Source organism: Terrapene carolina, unplaced genomic scaffold (genome assembly GCF_002925995.2).
Source record: "Terrapene carolina triunguis isolate 2854851 unplaced genomic scaffold, T_m_triunguis-2.0 Scaffold113, whole genome shotgun sequence".
NCBI classification, from domain to species: Eukaryota; Metazoa; Chordata; order Testudines; family Emydidae; genus Terrapene; species Terrapene triunguis.
The window spans coordinates 20,945,533-20,961,753 of NW_020664464.1; the positions used below are offsets into that span (position 1 = coordinate 20,945,533).

A 16,221-nucleotide genomic window follows, 5' to 3' on the forward strand; every position below is an offset into this window, starting at 1 on the left:
AGTTAGTAACGTGTCAGTAACAGGCCCTGGCTGGAGGGGGTTCACTGGGCCGGCTGCATCCCTGCAGCGGGAGAGGGACGGACTGGAGGGAGCCCAACCCTACGTCAGAAGAACAACGCTCCACAGCCCTGCCAGAGAGAGCAGAGCGCATAGCGCGAGAATTGAAAACATCACGTTATTTGCTCCTGAAGCCAATAGCCCTTCTACTGCCGTTGCGGTGCCTTTAAGAGAAAATCCCGTAGAGCCTCCTCCACATCTCGCGATATTTGTCTGTAGAGCCTGCCCCCGGAGGCACAGGCTGGAGTGGAGCAGTCGCAGCGCCCGGCGCGAGGCGGGTGCAGCCCAGGCAAGGAGCAGGGAGGCGGGTGTCTGTCCCCCCGAGCTGGGAGAGGGGAGCTGACCGGGGTCCAGCCTCCCCGACCAGAGCAGCCTCCCTCCCCGTCCTGTTCTCATGCAGCCCCCGCCGGGGAGCCCCTGCCCGTCCGCCACCTTCCGGGATCCCGCTGCGGGGACAAGGGGATGGGGGGATTGCAACTGACCAGCGCCAGCCACACCCCTGCACGGGGGGGGGGGTTTGCAAACGCTGCTCCTTGAACTATTCCCTCCTTATCAACACATTCCAACCAATCCTCCAGTTCCAGGGGTCAATGAACATTTTGTTACTTCCTAAACACGTCTGATTTCGTGATAAAGGGACAAGGGGAGGAGTGGGAAGAAGCGTGGGGCTGGGTTCTTAACTAGGGGAAATACTGAAATAATTTAATAGAATACATTTATATATAATGTAATAAAAAATCCCAGTCCTGCATCATTTGTGCACCTGGAGTTCTGAGTGCACAAGGAGTGCAAGACTTAACCCCTAATGTGTGTATATGTTAAGGGAGATATTCCCAGGTCTGTTATATTGATTTTCCTTCAAATTTTAAATACAATTTTGACACAGGCTGTCATATTTTCACCAGATTTTAATACTATCAACATTTTTTATTTTGAAACTGATCACGCTACCTCAGTTAAATTTTAATGGAGGGCAAAGACAAGGTAAGTATTGGTTAATATGAAGAGATTACTTGTCCAGCTTTTTATTTATTTGGTTTTCAAACAGTGCAAATAGAGACACTGAAGTTCTCTGTAGTCTTTTTATTTTATCTTATGTTAAAATTTAGTTAAAACTTGGTATATGGTTTGTAAGAACAATTAGAGTTGAATTGGGAAGTTTTTATGTTTAATTCACAGTTTGATTCGCCTATTTGTCTGATAGTCTGTCCAGAAGAGGTGTGTGTGTACTCTGTCTGGTATTTATTAAAAAGTTGGAGCTCAAGTATATATTAAAAGATGATTGAAACGTTATATTGTGTAAGGAAAAAATCTGTGAAGTACAAGAGTAGAGGTTTTTAGTAAATGATGTGCCGTGGTATTTGGTATTATATAGGAAAAGGTGATAAGAGATGATTGGTATGAACATTGTTGATCATTGGTAAGATGATTTAACTTATTGATGTTAAACTCTAAAAATCTAGCCAGTTACTCAGTATGTTCTAGCATGGTAAAAATGCTTGCCTGGTCAGTGGATGTCATAAGTCCACTTCAGCCCATGCATTTTGTTCACCAGGGGCAGCTTATTAGGATCCAAAGCATAGGCCATTGAACATGTAAGGGAGTAAGAACATCACAACAGGCACTCTGAGTCCCATCTTGATTGGTGTTAACCTTCAAAGTTGAGTGATTGGCTCCTTTTCCTTCTATCTCTGTTAGCATATGAAATGGGCTCACTGACTTCTCTTGTTATCGTGGATGTCTGGATGTTCTAATTCATGGATGTCGCAAGTGCATATGTGGTTATAAATTGAAATGTGCGACGATATCAGAGGTAAGTTACTTATTGCCTTTCAAGGGTAGTTTGGATTAATAAATATCTGTACAATGCTTTGAAGATGTCTTGGCTCTCTATGAGCTAAGATCAAGTGTAATACTGTGTTAAGTAACAGGTACTGTAAGGGGTTGCATCAGTGCTCTACTGGTATAGTAAAGTGGTACAACTCCCCAAGTATGGATGCAGCTAAATGGGTATAAAAGTGCTTATAATGGTATAGCTTATTCTCATACAGGAAAGGGATATAAGCACTTTGATATTGGTATAACTGTGCCCACTTGGGAAAGTACCAATATAACTTTTTTTTGGTTTAAAAAAAAAAATCATCACACTCCTCCTGACAGAAATAGTTATACTGGTACATAAACTGTGTGTGGACCAGATTTGAGTGAATCTGCAATAATTGTTGCATTTTTTACGACACTGCCACCTTGGATTTTGTCAAGATGATGGCCTCATTGCCATTACTCTTGGCTTCCTATCCCCTTTCTTTATAATGTTTATGTTTGCTTGTTTCATGTTAGATTTGAAGTTCTTTGTGGGAAGGACTGTATCTTCCAGAACATTGCTTTTCACAGCAGAGCCTTGATCCGGACTAGGAATTGGATTGCTACCACAATATATATAATTAATATTACTATTAATAAAAAGTAATCCCTATTCTGTAGGCAGAATTTCTTCATTCACTCTTGACTACTGACAATCTTCTGGCTTTCCATTCTTTTCCTGTAACTGGAAAAAGTTGATTTGCTGGCTTAAAAGTAAGGGCTGTGTCATCTCAAATCACATTAACTGCACATTTTTAGATTTATTTTTGTTACATGGTACACCTAAGATTACTGTAACTGAAAGATTACGGGATTTCACACACCCCTTTTTCAGTTTGTGGCTTTTTAACAGCATGTTGTATATAGTGAGTTTCACTTCTTTGTTAGTTAGATTCACTTCTAATTTTGCACACTAGCATGAAGATTCATACATTTTTTGTGGGGGAGTTTACCTGCATGCTCTTCCTTAGGTACTCCAAGCACATGTATGCAACAGTAATGATGAGACAAAGATTCTAATCTTTCAGAAATTAGATATATTCTTCTATGTTAATATTTCTCATGTAATTAAATAAACTTGTAATCTATTTCTAATTAATACGTTTAAAAGAATTGTCCTGAAAATATATAGATCTTATAGGAGCCAGGGAAGAGAGCCAGGGAGTGTGGCTAGGAGAGTATTACCTCTCCCATGGATTCTTGCATTGAACCCTAAGAGGGGATCAGTGGACAGGTTTCTCCTCTCCCTCAGGACCCCTTCATGGAGCCATTTAAGAGAGCACAGAAGCAAATGGATGGGTGTTTTCATTTCTCTGGAACCTTTGCATTGGAATCACGATGAGGACAGGTGCCTAGGAAAATGCCTTCCTACTCCTCATTGCTGTACCTCACTGCCAGTCTCTACTTTTTGGGTGCTCCTTCTCCACAAATAGTTCAGGTGCCTGTCTCTGTTGCTGCTTATAGCAGTAGTAGAGAGAAATTTAACATTGTTGTCTACATCCTCATAGTAGCAATGAAACTAATCAGTCTTAATTTCACTGCTACTGTTTTGGAGAACTGTGAGCACCAGAGGCACAATATTGTGCAGCAATATAAGCTAAGTTGTGCAGGACTCAGTAATTTGCTTATGCTCTTGACCATGATAGTGTTTCTCATGGCTTCTGCTGCAGTTTTGTAATACTGTGCAGATTTGTGCTTTAAAAAAAGTCATGTATGGCTGCTGGGCACTATTACGCCTAGGGACTTGTGACGTGTGGAATCCCATCACATTAGGCACATATAAGCTTACATGCATTTTGGATTCAGAGCAGCAGCAAGGAGGTGGAGATGGGAGAAGAGCCTTTTTGTTTGGAGGATGATCAAAATTTGTACCACGTTTCAACACATTTTGTACATAATGGATTTCCTTTGGCATCACAGCCATTTAGGAAAATCTTTTTTTACAACAAAACAGGTTTTTGCTTTGAACCAAGAAATTCAGTATTGATAAGTGCAAAGTAATGCGCATTGGAAAAAATAATCCTAGCTGTACATACAGAACGATGGGGTCTAAATTAGCTGTTACCACTCAAGAAAGAGATCTTGGAATCATCATAGAATCATAGAAATGTAGAACTGGAAGGGACCTCGAGAGGTCAAGTCCAGTCCCCTGAACTCAAGGCAAGACTACCTAATAGACCATTCCTGACAAGTGTTTGTCTGACCTGTTCTTAATAACCTCCAATGACGGAGATTCTACAACCTCCCTAGGAAATTTGTTACAGGGCTTAACTACCCTGACAGGAAACTTTTCCTGATGTCCAACCTAAACCTTCCTTGCTGCAATTTAAGCCCATTGCTTCATGTCCTATCCGCAGAGGTTAATGAGAACAATTTTTCTCCTTCCTCCTTCTAACAATATTTTATTGTGGGGGGAGGAATAGCTCAGTGGTTTGAGCATTGGCCTGCTAAACCCAGGGTTGTGAGTTCAATCCTTGAGGGTTCTGGGGCAAAATCAGTAATTGGTCTTGCTAGTGAAGGCAGGGGGCTGGACTCGATGACCTTTTGGGGTCCCTTCCAGTTCTATGAGATAGGTATATCTCCATATGTTATTATGTACTTGAAAACTGTTATGTCCCCCCTCAGTCATCTCTTCTCCAGACTAAACAAACCCATTTTTTTTTTCAATCTTTCCTAAGGGTATGTCTACACTACGAGGGTAATTCGATTTTACTTAAATCGAATATGTGGAATCGATATTGCAAAGTCGAACGTGTGTGTCCACACTAAGGACACACTAAGGACAGTAATTCGACTTTGTGAGTCCACACTAACGGGGCGAGCGTCGATATTGGAAGCGGTGCACTGTGGGCAGCTATCCCACAGTTCCCGCAGTCCCCGCTGCCCATCGGAATTCTGGGTCGAGCCGCCAATGCCTTCTGGGTAAAAAAAATTTGTCGTCATCCGTCCGTCACTAACGCCCTCCCTCCCTCCATGAAAGCGCTGGCGGGAAATCAGTTCGCGCACTTTTCTGGTCAGTGACAGCGCGGACGCCACAGCACTGCGATCATGGATCACGCTGCGACCATCGCTGCACTTGTGGCCGTTCTCAACACCTCGCAGCTTATCATACACCTTTCCCTGAGGCAGATGCAGAGAAATCGGGCGAGGAGGCTACGGCACCGCCGTGAGAGCCTGAAGTCGGAGAGTGGCACAGAGCTGTCAGAAACCACGAGCCCCAGCGCCCAGGACATCACGGTGGCAATGGGGCATGTGGATTTTGTTGAACGGCGATTCTGGGCCCGGGAAACAAGCACGGACTGGTGGGACCGTATAGTGCTTCAGGTCTGGGATGAATCCCAGTGGCTGCGAAACTTTCGCATGCGGAAGGGGACTTTCCTCGAACTTTGTGAGTTGCTGTCCCCTGCCCTGAAGCGCAAGGACACCCGCATGCGAGCAGCCCTCACTGTCCAGAAGCGAGTGGCCATAGCCCTCTGGAAGCTTGCAACGCCGGACAGCTACCGGTCAGTCGCGAACCACTTTGGTGTGGGCAAATCTACCGTGGGGGTTGTTGTCATGCAAGTAGCCAAGGCAATCGTGAAGGTACTGCTCCCAAAGGTTGTGACCCTGGGAAACGCGCAGGTCATCATAGATGGCTTTGCCGCGATGGGATTTCCAAACTGCGGAGGGGCTATCGATGGGACTCACATCCCTATCCTGGGACCGGACCACCAGGCCAGCCAGTACATCAATAGAAAGGGCTACTTTTCAATGGTGCTGCAAGCACTGGTGGACCATCGGGGACGGTTTACAAACATCTACGTCGGATGGCCGGGCAAGGTTCATGACGCTCGTGTGTTCAGGAACTCTGGTCTGTTTAGACGGCTGCAGGAAGGTATTTACTTCCCAGACCACAAAATAACTCTTGGGGATGTGGAGATGCCTACAGTCATCCTCGGGGACCCAGCCTACCCGCTAATGCCCTGGCTCATGAAGCCCTATACTGGCGCCCTGGACACAGAAAAAGAACTGTTCAACTACCGTCTCAGCAAGTGCAGAATGGTGGTGGAGTGTGCTTTTGGCCGTCTCAAAGGGAGATGGAGAAGCTTACTCACTCGCTGTGATCTCAGTGAAACCAATATCCCCATCGTTATTGCAGCTTGCTGTGTGCTCCACAATCTATGTGAGAGCAAGGGGGAGACCTTTATGGCGGGGTGGGAGCTAGAGGCAAATAGCCTGGCTGCTGATTACGTCCAGCCAGACAGCCGGGCCATTAGAAGATCCCAGCGGGACGCCCTGTGCATCCGGGAGGCTTTGAAAGCTAGGTTCCTGAGTGAGCAGGGCAACCAGTGACTTTTCAGTTTGTGGACAGAGAAGCTGAACCTGCCCCCGTTTCTTTGCCCAGTTCATTTTGACTATCCTCTCCAGTTACATACCCCCTTCACCCCCTTCCCCTTCCCAAAAAATAAAATCATTTCGATTTTGTTAATGAACAGCGTTGTCTGTATTGCTGTTTTCGCGGGAATATTTTAAACCGGGGACGCAGACTGTGGCGGGGGGCGGGTTCAGTGTTCTGATGCAAATGATGCTTCTAAACTCCCGGAATGCCAGGCTCCGCACTGGTGGACTGGTTATTTCAATGGAGAACATGAAAAACACCTCCCAGACTGACCAGGGTAACCAGTGACTGCACTGTGTATGTGTCCTGATGCTGGACCTGACACCGCCTCTGTACCCTGCTAAAGGTCACTGTCCTGCCCAATTACCAAGCCCCTTCCCCCCCTCCAGACAGACTCTCCCTCAAAAGAACCTGACTGAAACAGTAATGGAGAGAAACAAACATTTTATTGCGAACCAGACATGAAACGTGGGGTGTGAAACTTGGACGGGGGCTTCTGTGAGGTGGGTGGGAAAGGACTTATGAAATTTTGGGGAATGTCAGCCTTCTAGTGCTAGAGCAGTCTGCAGGGGTTGACTGAAAGTTTTAACGGCCCTTGCCGCCCCTCCTTCTTTGGAGTTTGGGTGAGGGTGGTGTGGGACTTGGTGGCGGGTGAGGGCGGTTACAGATAGACTGCAGCGGGGCTCTGTCCTCCTGCCTCCGGTCTTGCAGAACATCCACAAGGCGCCGGAGCGTGTCCGTTTGCTCCCTCATTAGTCCAAGCAGCTTTTCAGTAGCCTGTTGGTCCTCCTGACGCCACCTCTCCTCCCGTTCCATGACTGCTCGGTGCATTTGTGACAAGTTCTCCCTCCACTGTGTCTGCTGGGCTGCCTGGGCTCGGGAGCAGTCCATTAGTTCTGAGAACATGTCTTCACGCGTCTTCTTCTTCCTCCGCCTAATCTGCGCTAGCCTCTGGGAGTGTGCTGAGAGGCTGGGTTGGGAGACAGTCGCAGATGTGTCTGTGTGAATTGTGAAAAGGGAGTGAATTCCTGAGACAGATAAATGAAATTGTATACAAAGAACCTAGTCTTTCTCTGTGAACAAGACCATGCACTGCACCTCTCACATGCGCACTCAGGACAAGGTCGAATTTTCGGCCGTCGCCTTCAGTGCCTGTGGACTTGCGGAGGTCTTGGACTGTTCAGAGAACTGTGGCTGGAGACCTGAACTTCTGGAGCGGGCAATAATGGTAAGCCGCAGACTTGTGGCTGCTTAAAACTCCAGCAGTAGCACTGGCCTCCTTTCACATTGAAAGCAATGCCAGTCTCTGCTGCCAGCAATCAGGACAGCATCAACTCTGCCCCTGTCCCACCCCCTCGCGGCTGTCCCAGGGAAAGATCCCTGTATGCTGCCCCTCTCCCTCCACCGCGTGGCTGTAAAGCAGTCCCAATACTAACATTCCCCTCCCTAATTCAAAGCAGGGCGTCATGAGCGACATCACCCTCCTGAGGATCCCGGACACCCAGAGAGAACGCATGCTGCGGGAAAGCATGCAGAAACCGGGGCCGTATGCCGCCATGCTATGTCGGGCCATGATCCCGGAGTACTTGATTGTGGCATGGAGGGGGCATGTCTGCTACCACGGAGGGCCCACTAAGATCGCCCTACCCCGGAACCTGATCAACAGGCTTGAGCTCTACCTCCACGAGACCTACGAGGAGTTCTCCTACGAGGATTTCTCGTCGATCCCCGGCCACATTGACCGGATTTTCGCGTAGGTGCACTGGGACTATGGAGTGGAGCGTCTTGGGCCTGGGAATCATGGAGTAACGGACATTGTGAACATTTTTTAAAACACTTGGGACTAAATTGAGAAGAGGCCAAGACAGAGAAATCATGAAAACCCATTTGTTACCTTTGTAAATATTCCTGTTTTGTACCTGATTATTTTTTTACTAGTTTACAGAACTTTTATAAATGTACATTGTTAATAGTATAAATATTACCGTTCTGTTTTAAATAAATGTTTACATGTTTACAGCACTTACTGCTTGATCCTTCCCCTGATTCTGTGTCCGGGGTAAGGGATGGGGACGGTTGGTACGGGATCTCGGTAAGGGTGATGAAGAGCTCCTGGCTGTCGGGGAAATCAGCGGTGCCAGCGCTGTCGACTGCCTCGTCCTCCTCATCTCCTTCTTCATCTTCCCCGTCCGCTGTCATGTCCGACGAGGAACCGGCCGCGGACATGATCCCATCCTCGGAGTCCACGGTCAGGGGTGGGGTAGTGGTGGCGGCCGCTCCCAGGATGGAATGCAGTGCCTCGTAGAAACGGGATGTGTGGGGCTGGGATCCGGAGCGTCCGTTAGCCTCTTTGGTTTTTTGGTAGCCTTGTCTCAGCTCCTTGATTTTCACGCGGCACTGCGTTGCATCCCGGCTGTAGCCTCTCTCTGCCATGGCTTTGGAGATCTTCTCGTAGATCTTAGCATTCCTTCTTTTGGAGCGCAGCTCTGAAAGCACGGACTCATCGCCCCACACTGCGATGAGATCCAAGACTTCCCGATCAGTCCATGCTGGGGCCCTCTTTCTATTAGATTGCACGGCCATCTCTGCTGGAGAGCTCTGCATAGTTGCCACTGCTGCTGAGCTCCCCTCGATGTCCAAAGAGGAACTGAGATTCAAACTGCCCAGACAGGAAAATGAAAATGAATTCAAATTTTCCCGGGGGTGTGGCTGGTCAGAGCATCCGAGCTCGGACTGCTGTCCAGAGCGTCAACAGAGTGGTGCACTGTGGGATAGCTCCCGGAGCTATTACCGTCGATTTCCATCCACACCTAGCCTAATTCGATATGGCCATGTCGAATTTAGCGCTAATCCTCTCGTTGGGGAGGATTACAGAAATCGATTTAAAGAGAGCTTTATGTCGAACTAAATGGCTTCCTGGTGTGGACGGGTGCAGGGTTAATTCGATATAACGGCGCTAAAGTCGACATAAAAGCCTAGTGTAGACCAGGCCTAATAGGTCATGTTTTCTAGACCTTTAATAATTTTTGTTGCTCTTCTCTGGACTTTCTCCAATTTGTCCACATCATTCCTGAAATGTGGCACCCAGAACTTGACACATTACTCCAATTGAGGCCTTATCAGTGCGGAGTAGAGTGGAAGAATTATTTCTCGTGTCTTGCTTATAACACTCTTGTGATTGGCTGAACAAGAAGTAGGACTGAGTGGACTTGTACGCTCTAAAATTTTACATTGTTTTGTTTTTAAGTGAAGTTATGTAACAAATCTACATTTGGAGGTATCACTTTCACAATAAAGAGATTGCACTACAGTACTTTTATGAGGTGAATTGAAAAATATTTCTTTTGTTTATCATTTTTACAGTGCAAATATTTGTAATAAAAAATAAGTGAGCACTGTACACTTTGTATTCTGTTGTAATTGAAATCAATATATTTGAAAATGTAGAAATATTTAAATGGTATTCTATTTAACAATGCAATTAAAACAGTGATTAATTGTGATTATTTTTTTAATCTCGTGATTAATCACAATTTTTTTAATTGTTTGACAGCCATAATTAGAATGGAAGAAGTTACAGAGGAGGGCAACAAAATGATTAGGGGTATGGAACAGCTTCCATGTAAGGAGAGACTAAAAAAGACCGGGACTATTGATCTTAGAAAAGAGACAGCTAAAGGGGGATATGCTAGAGGTCTATAAAGTTGTGAATAGTATGGAGAAAGTTAATAAGGAAGTGTTATTTACCTCTTTGCATAACACAAGAACTAGGGATCAACCGATTTAAATTATTAGGCAGCAGGTTTAAAACAAACCTGAGGAAATACTTCACACATCACACAGTCAACCTATGGAACTCATTGCCAGGTGATGTTGTGAAGGCCAAAAGTATAACTGGGTTCAAAAAAGTATTTGATAAGTTCGTGGGGGATAGATCCATCAATGGCTGTTAGCCAAGGAGTCCAGAGATGCAAGCTGTGTGCCAGGTGTCCCTAAACCTCCAACTGCCAGAAACTGGGACTGGATGACAGGGGATAGATCACTCAAAATTACCCTGTTCTGTTCATTCCCTTGGAAGCCTTGGCCACTGTCGGAAGTATTCTGTCTTCCAACCCCTGAAATATATGGTCGGCTTATGAAAGGGTCATACGGTTTTTGCTAATTTTACTTATCCATCTTGGAGGGTCGGCTTATAAACGAACGGGCTAATGAACGAGTATATACGGTAATTCTAGTGTGACTTTCATCCTAACCTCCTACCTTATGTTATATGTAAGTCCCTTTGTTATTGGTATTTACTGATTCTTTTTTTCTTCCCCGTGAAAATTTCCCAGGTTTTTGAAAAAAGCCAGTATATAGGATATTACAGGGGTGTGTGGGGGTCTCAACTGAATTTTGGCTTTTTTGGGACTTGGGAATTTGTCACAGGGCAAGTGGCCGAGGCTGCACTGAACCCCTGGCGGGGTCAGGAGGGTGCTTTCTTTGGCAAGGGTGTCAGTACTCATGTGGTGCAGCCTTCTGCTCGACTGATCTGGTCCTTCAGCATGGCACCATTCTGCTTCCTCTGTGCTCTGGGGGAGTGAGATGGGCAGGGAGCTGGCTCCAAGCAACTGAGACTGCCTGACCACTGCAGTGACAGGCCCGCAGGGAGCGGAATGCTGCACCCTGTGAGTACTGGCTCCTGCCAAACAGAGCCCTCTCCTTCAGTGTGAGAGTGGATGGGGCCACGTTGAAGGGCTTGGATCAGGAGGGGACAGTGTCCGCCATCGGAAGCAGGGGGGACTCTGTGCCAGAGGTCTTGGCTGTTGGGGCCAGACTTCCTGCCCTCCTTGCTCCCCCACCGTGCAGCTGTAGCAGCCGGCCCCAGGGCACAGAGCTCCATCCACTTCCCCTGCCAAACAGAGTCTGCGCAAGGGAAGCAGAGGGGGCCATGCTGAAGGGCCGGTGGGATCAGGATGCCAGTATTCACGGATTGCAGCCTTTTGCTCCTCTGCTGATCACCTCTTCAGCACCCCCGTTGGCTGCCTCTGTGTCAGGGGCACAGAAAGAGAGGGTAGGGAGCAAGGTCCTGGCAGCCAAAACCTCCTGACTGCTGTAGGGTGTGGAAGGTTTCCTCAAGTGCTACATGGTGAGTTCCATCCCCATGAGTACTGGCCATCCCTCCCCAGCACTCGCTGCCCTTTGTTTTTGGTTTTTCCAGATTTTCTCGCATTTGTAAAATTTTAAGAGAAAACCAGATAAATTCCCAGGAAACTTATATAAATAAAAACCAAAAATGAAGGGCCTTATTTATATGTATTTTCTCAGAACAGTGTTAATAAAATACTTTGAACAGTGTTAACAAAAGCATAACAAGCGTAGCACTTTTTTCACATAGTTTGCAACATCATCTTTTTTTGTGTGTTTTTGTTTTTAGACAGGTGGCATGCTGGAGAGAAGTGTCTTGCCCCATCTCCTGAAAGTGGGAAACTGTGTGAAGCCACAATAAAGTCAGTTGAAACAGACAAGAATGGGAAATCATTTGCAATTGTATCATTTTTGGGGTCTGAAGAAAAGAACATCATAATAACAAAACTCTGTAAAGCCAGAGCTGGTAAAGATCCCCGGAATAGCTTAATATTTGATGATGAAGATTTGGAAAAGCCTTATTTCCCCGACCAAAGGCTTCCATCTCCTGCAGTTGCTTTTGAGCTATCTGTAGATGGGGACTGTATCCCTTACACAATTAATAGGTATCTGCGTGATTATCAAAGGGATGGGGTTCAGTTTCTCTATGGACACTATGCTCGTAAAAGAGGATGTATTCTTGGAGATGACATGGGACTTGGAAAAACAATACAGGTATTTTGTCACCTTAAACTATTGGGTCAGATATGACTATGCTTTATGAAATAGATTACATATAAGGGTTAATGATTTTTAAAAGGCACCTATTTATGAAGTTATAATTGTATATCTAGCTAGAGTCCCAATGTTTGTCTTTATATTTTAGGTATTTGGAGAATTACTCTCTGTGCATCATAACAATGGTTATAAATGGGGCTATACACTTTTGACATACACAGAGTGGCTAAAGTTGTTTTTCATTCATTGTCTAGACAGTAACAGTTTTGTGCTGCTCTTGAAAAGTACTTCAAGTATACTCCAAACTTTGGAGACCCTAGCCAGATTAATTTTGTAAGATCCAAGATGTTTCATTCCATTGTTGTCTCCCAGTCAGAAATGTAAGTGATTTAGGCTACTATTCTTATAAGTAAAGATGACAGCTAATGTTAATGCAAAAGATACACAGTATAGTAGCATTTTTTCTTATCTGTTTTGGATCGTCAGGGTTCAATGATTCAGTTGAAATTAGGACATTTTTAATCTGGAAGGAGGTTCTTACCCCTCCACTTCTTTTATTTATTTAGTTAGTGGGTTGAATCCTAAAGTATCTAATATATAATGCCCTCTTCTCTCCCCCTGCCGACTCCCCCATTGTCTAATTCCTGCCGGAGCCCCACTGATCCAGTGTAAAATTCTCCCCATCCCCACTTCTGGGAATATTAACTGAGAATTTTCCTTAGTGTGAGACAATGCTAAAGTGAGTAACATAATAAACCTTTTCTCTTTAAAAAGGGAGAATAAACTAAGTGTACATTTGGCAAAGTGTCTCTCTTGGGGGAGTATTTATAGGTGTACCACACAATGTGTGTCTTCCTCTTGGTGCTGTAACAGTCTCAGTTTGAATAAAACTGAACTGCTTCTGTTTGCATAATGCTGCACCTGATCATGCCTAGGTTTCTTGTTAGCATGTGGTTGAGAGCAAAGGAAACTAATCAGATGCACTCAAATACAGTAGATGTAGAAGTATTTTTGTATTCTAAACTGCAAGTATCTCATACAATCTAATAAAAAACATGTATCCAAAGATATTTGGCAGTCAATTTCCATACCACTAATATTTAAATAACCATTTTGGGTTTCTGCAATGTATCATATTTCAGTTGACTTGTGTCAACGTTATGTTGGTAACATTCTTTGACATTCTGCTCACTCTACAAATCCCTCTCAGAGGAGAAGGAATACAAGTAATAACACATGTTCACTATATTTATTGTGTTTGCTTTTAAAATATAAACTAAAAAGTTCTTAAACTTTTTTCTTAATCTTGATCAACCTGTTTAGCTAATGCTCTATAATACCATCTAAACTATGAAAAACCAATTCTAAAAGTGCAATGTCATTGATAATTATAATGAAAAGTACTTTCATCAAGCTGAATTTAAAATTTTACCTCTGCATATAAATTGCAAGACTATCCCTTCAGATATACAAGGCATAGACTATTTTAGAGAGCAGGATTCCTAGAAGTTTGAATATCCAGCAGTTTGCCCGCAAGAATGGCGCACATAGATGATGCTGGGTGATAGTGAGTGGCGTGCTTCCTCTGCCGTATAACTGTATGGAATAATTAATTATTATGAAGGGATAGATGGGAGACAAACAAGCTCAGCATGTTGCAACAACTGATTTTATGTAGTTATTTGGAATTGCAGTGTGATAAACTTTCTAATTGCTACCCCAACTTTGAAGAAGAATGCATCATTAAAAGAGTATCTTATATATTCTCTCTCCCCCCCCCCCCCCCCCCCCAAAAAGTCAGTCTTTATACTCTGCACTTCGAGCTGCAGGAATGGGCAGTGAGGTGCATATGAAAGTACAAAAGAGGCAGGAGTCTCACTTATTTGTGTAGAAAACATTGCTGTGTTGAAACAAGTATTATGTATATTCAGTTACTTTAATTAACCACTTAACACATATCAGAAAACCTAATTTACAATGCTGTAAAAATCTCCTCCTCCTCATGCTTGTTTACATGCTGAGCTTCCCATCTCTGGCTCAAATTACAGTGTGATTCTGGAAGATGGCTGGGATGCCTTTAGGATATACTAGTGCACACAGTGAGTGAGATTCCCCCCCCCCCCCTACTTCTGAAGACTTTTTTTTTATTATAATGAGGAAATGTTCAAAAACACTAGTGCAAATGTTATAACCAAGTCTGTTTTCCCCTTGCCCCTTCACATTGGCCAGTGGGAAATGTTATTGCACTGTTTCCCAGACCCTGGTATATAGTGTATATTGCTAACTGACAGTGTGTAAGGAAACAGCCTGTAAATGTTTCCGTGTCAGCATGGGGAAGATGCCTTTCCCAGAATGATAATTTGGTTTGTCATTTTGGGGATGAAATACCATTCTATCCTATGACCGATTCAGAGATTAGATTGCAGATTTTATTCTTTTGGGATTTCTTTGAGGCTTAATTTAAAGTTTGTTCCATAATGGATAACTTGGTTTTTGTAAATGATTTGTTAAACTTCTATTCAATACAGTTTATTTTAGCAACCCCCCACGGTGCTGCTATAGCTTAGAAACTCCTGACATTTTTAAAACGTCCCTTTTCAAAAAGTGTGTAATTCAGCCTAAAATCTCATTTTCAGTTGTAACATTGCATACAAATTCTCAAGATGACAATTCATTTCTCAACTAAATTTCGTTTAAATCAGTTGGGCTCAGTTTTATTTTCAAAGTCAGAGTTTGGATATGGAGTATTTTATTAACCCTAGGAAAATACTGTTGGTTTTTAATACCACAAGAACATGAAGGAGGCACTGTATGAGGTTAAATTAGTATATTAAAGCTCCAGTCCTGCAAACTATTCTGAATAGGTGAACCTCTGCTCTTATGTAGATCTTCACAGAAATCAATGGGGCTCTGGGCAGACCCCTGTTGAAGTCAATGGGACTCCATGGGTATAGAGGTCTGCCCATGTGCAGCAGTTTGCAGGATTTGGTTTTAGGAGTGTAATGTTTAAACCTGATGAAATCCTGAATTTCTGAACTACTGTTTAAACTCCTCCTTCCCCCTCCCCAAACATATTATTCTACATGGGGGCTGGTGTGTCTGATGTAAATTAAAGAAATTCATATTTCAGGCAGCCATTTCCTTAATCTATGTGGCATGTAGAATTACCTTCTGTTACACCATAGTCACAGTGGGGTGGGTTATGGGCAAAGTGCAGCCTTAATTTTAAATTTCCTTACATTTGTCCATTTAATGTTAAAATAACATTGTTTTAACTAGGGCTGTCAAGGGATTAAAAAAATCAATCGCGATTAATCGTGCTGTTAAACAATAATAGAATATTATTTAAATATTTTTGAATGTTTTCTATGTTTTCAAATATACTGATTTCAGTTACAACACAGAATACAAGTGTACAGTGCTCATTTTTATATTTATTTTTACTACAAATATTTGCACTGTAAAAAACAAAAGAAATAGTATTTTTCAATTCACCTCATACAAGTACTGTAGTGTAATCTCTTTATCATGAAAGTTGAACTTACAAATGTAGAATTATGTACAAAAAAAAAAATGCACTCAAAAATAAAACAATAAGTCTATAAGTTTGTTTACATTTGCAGGTGATAATGCTGCCCGCTTCTTGTTTACAGTGTCACCTGAAAGTGAGAACAAGCGTTCTCATGGCACTGTTGTAGCTGGCGTTGCAAGGTATTTACGTGCCAGATGTGCTAAACATTCATATGTCCTTTCATGCTTCAACCACCATTCCAGAGGACATGCGTCCATGCTGATGACAGGTTCTGCTCGATAACGATCCAAACCTGTGGCCTGATGCACATTCATTTTCATCCCCTGAGTCAGATGCCGCCAGCAGAAGGTTGATTTTCTTTTTTTGGTGATTTGGGTTCTGTAGCTTCCGGATCAGTGTGTTGCTCTTTTAAGACTTCTGAAAGCATGCTTCACACTTTGTCCCTCTCAAATTTTGGAAGGCACTTCAGATTCTTAAACCTTGGGTGGAGTGCTGTAGCTATCTTTAGAAATCTCAAATCGGTACCTTCTTTGTGTTTTGTCAAATC

The 16,221-nt window shown here is 43.8% G+C and overlaps 1 protein-coding gene across 1 annotated transcript in view; it reads left to right on the top strand.

The window, feature by feature from the left end:
* The first annotated feature begins 567 nt into the window (after positions 1-567).
* The window catches only part of ERCC6L2 (ERCC excision repair 6 like 2), a 66,113-nt gene continuing 50,459 nt past the window's right edge, over positions 568-16,221 (top strand). The window contains exons 1-3 of the mRNA XM_024208977.3: positions 568-643; positions 1,756-1,870; positions 11,715-12,139. Of these exons, the coding sequence (XP_024064745.2) occupies positions 1,852-1,870; positions 11,715-12,139 (444 nt within the window). The 5' untranslated portion in view covers positions 568-643; positions 1,756-1,851. The remainder of the gene's footprint in view (positions 644-1,755; positions 1,871-11,714; positions 12,140-16,221) is intronic.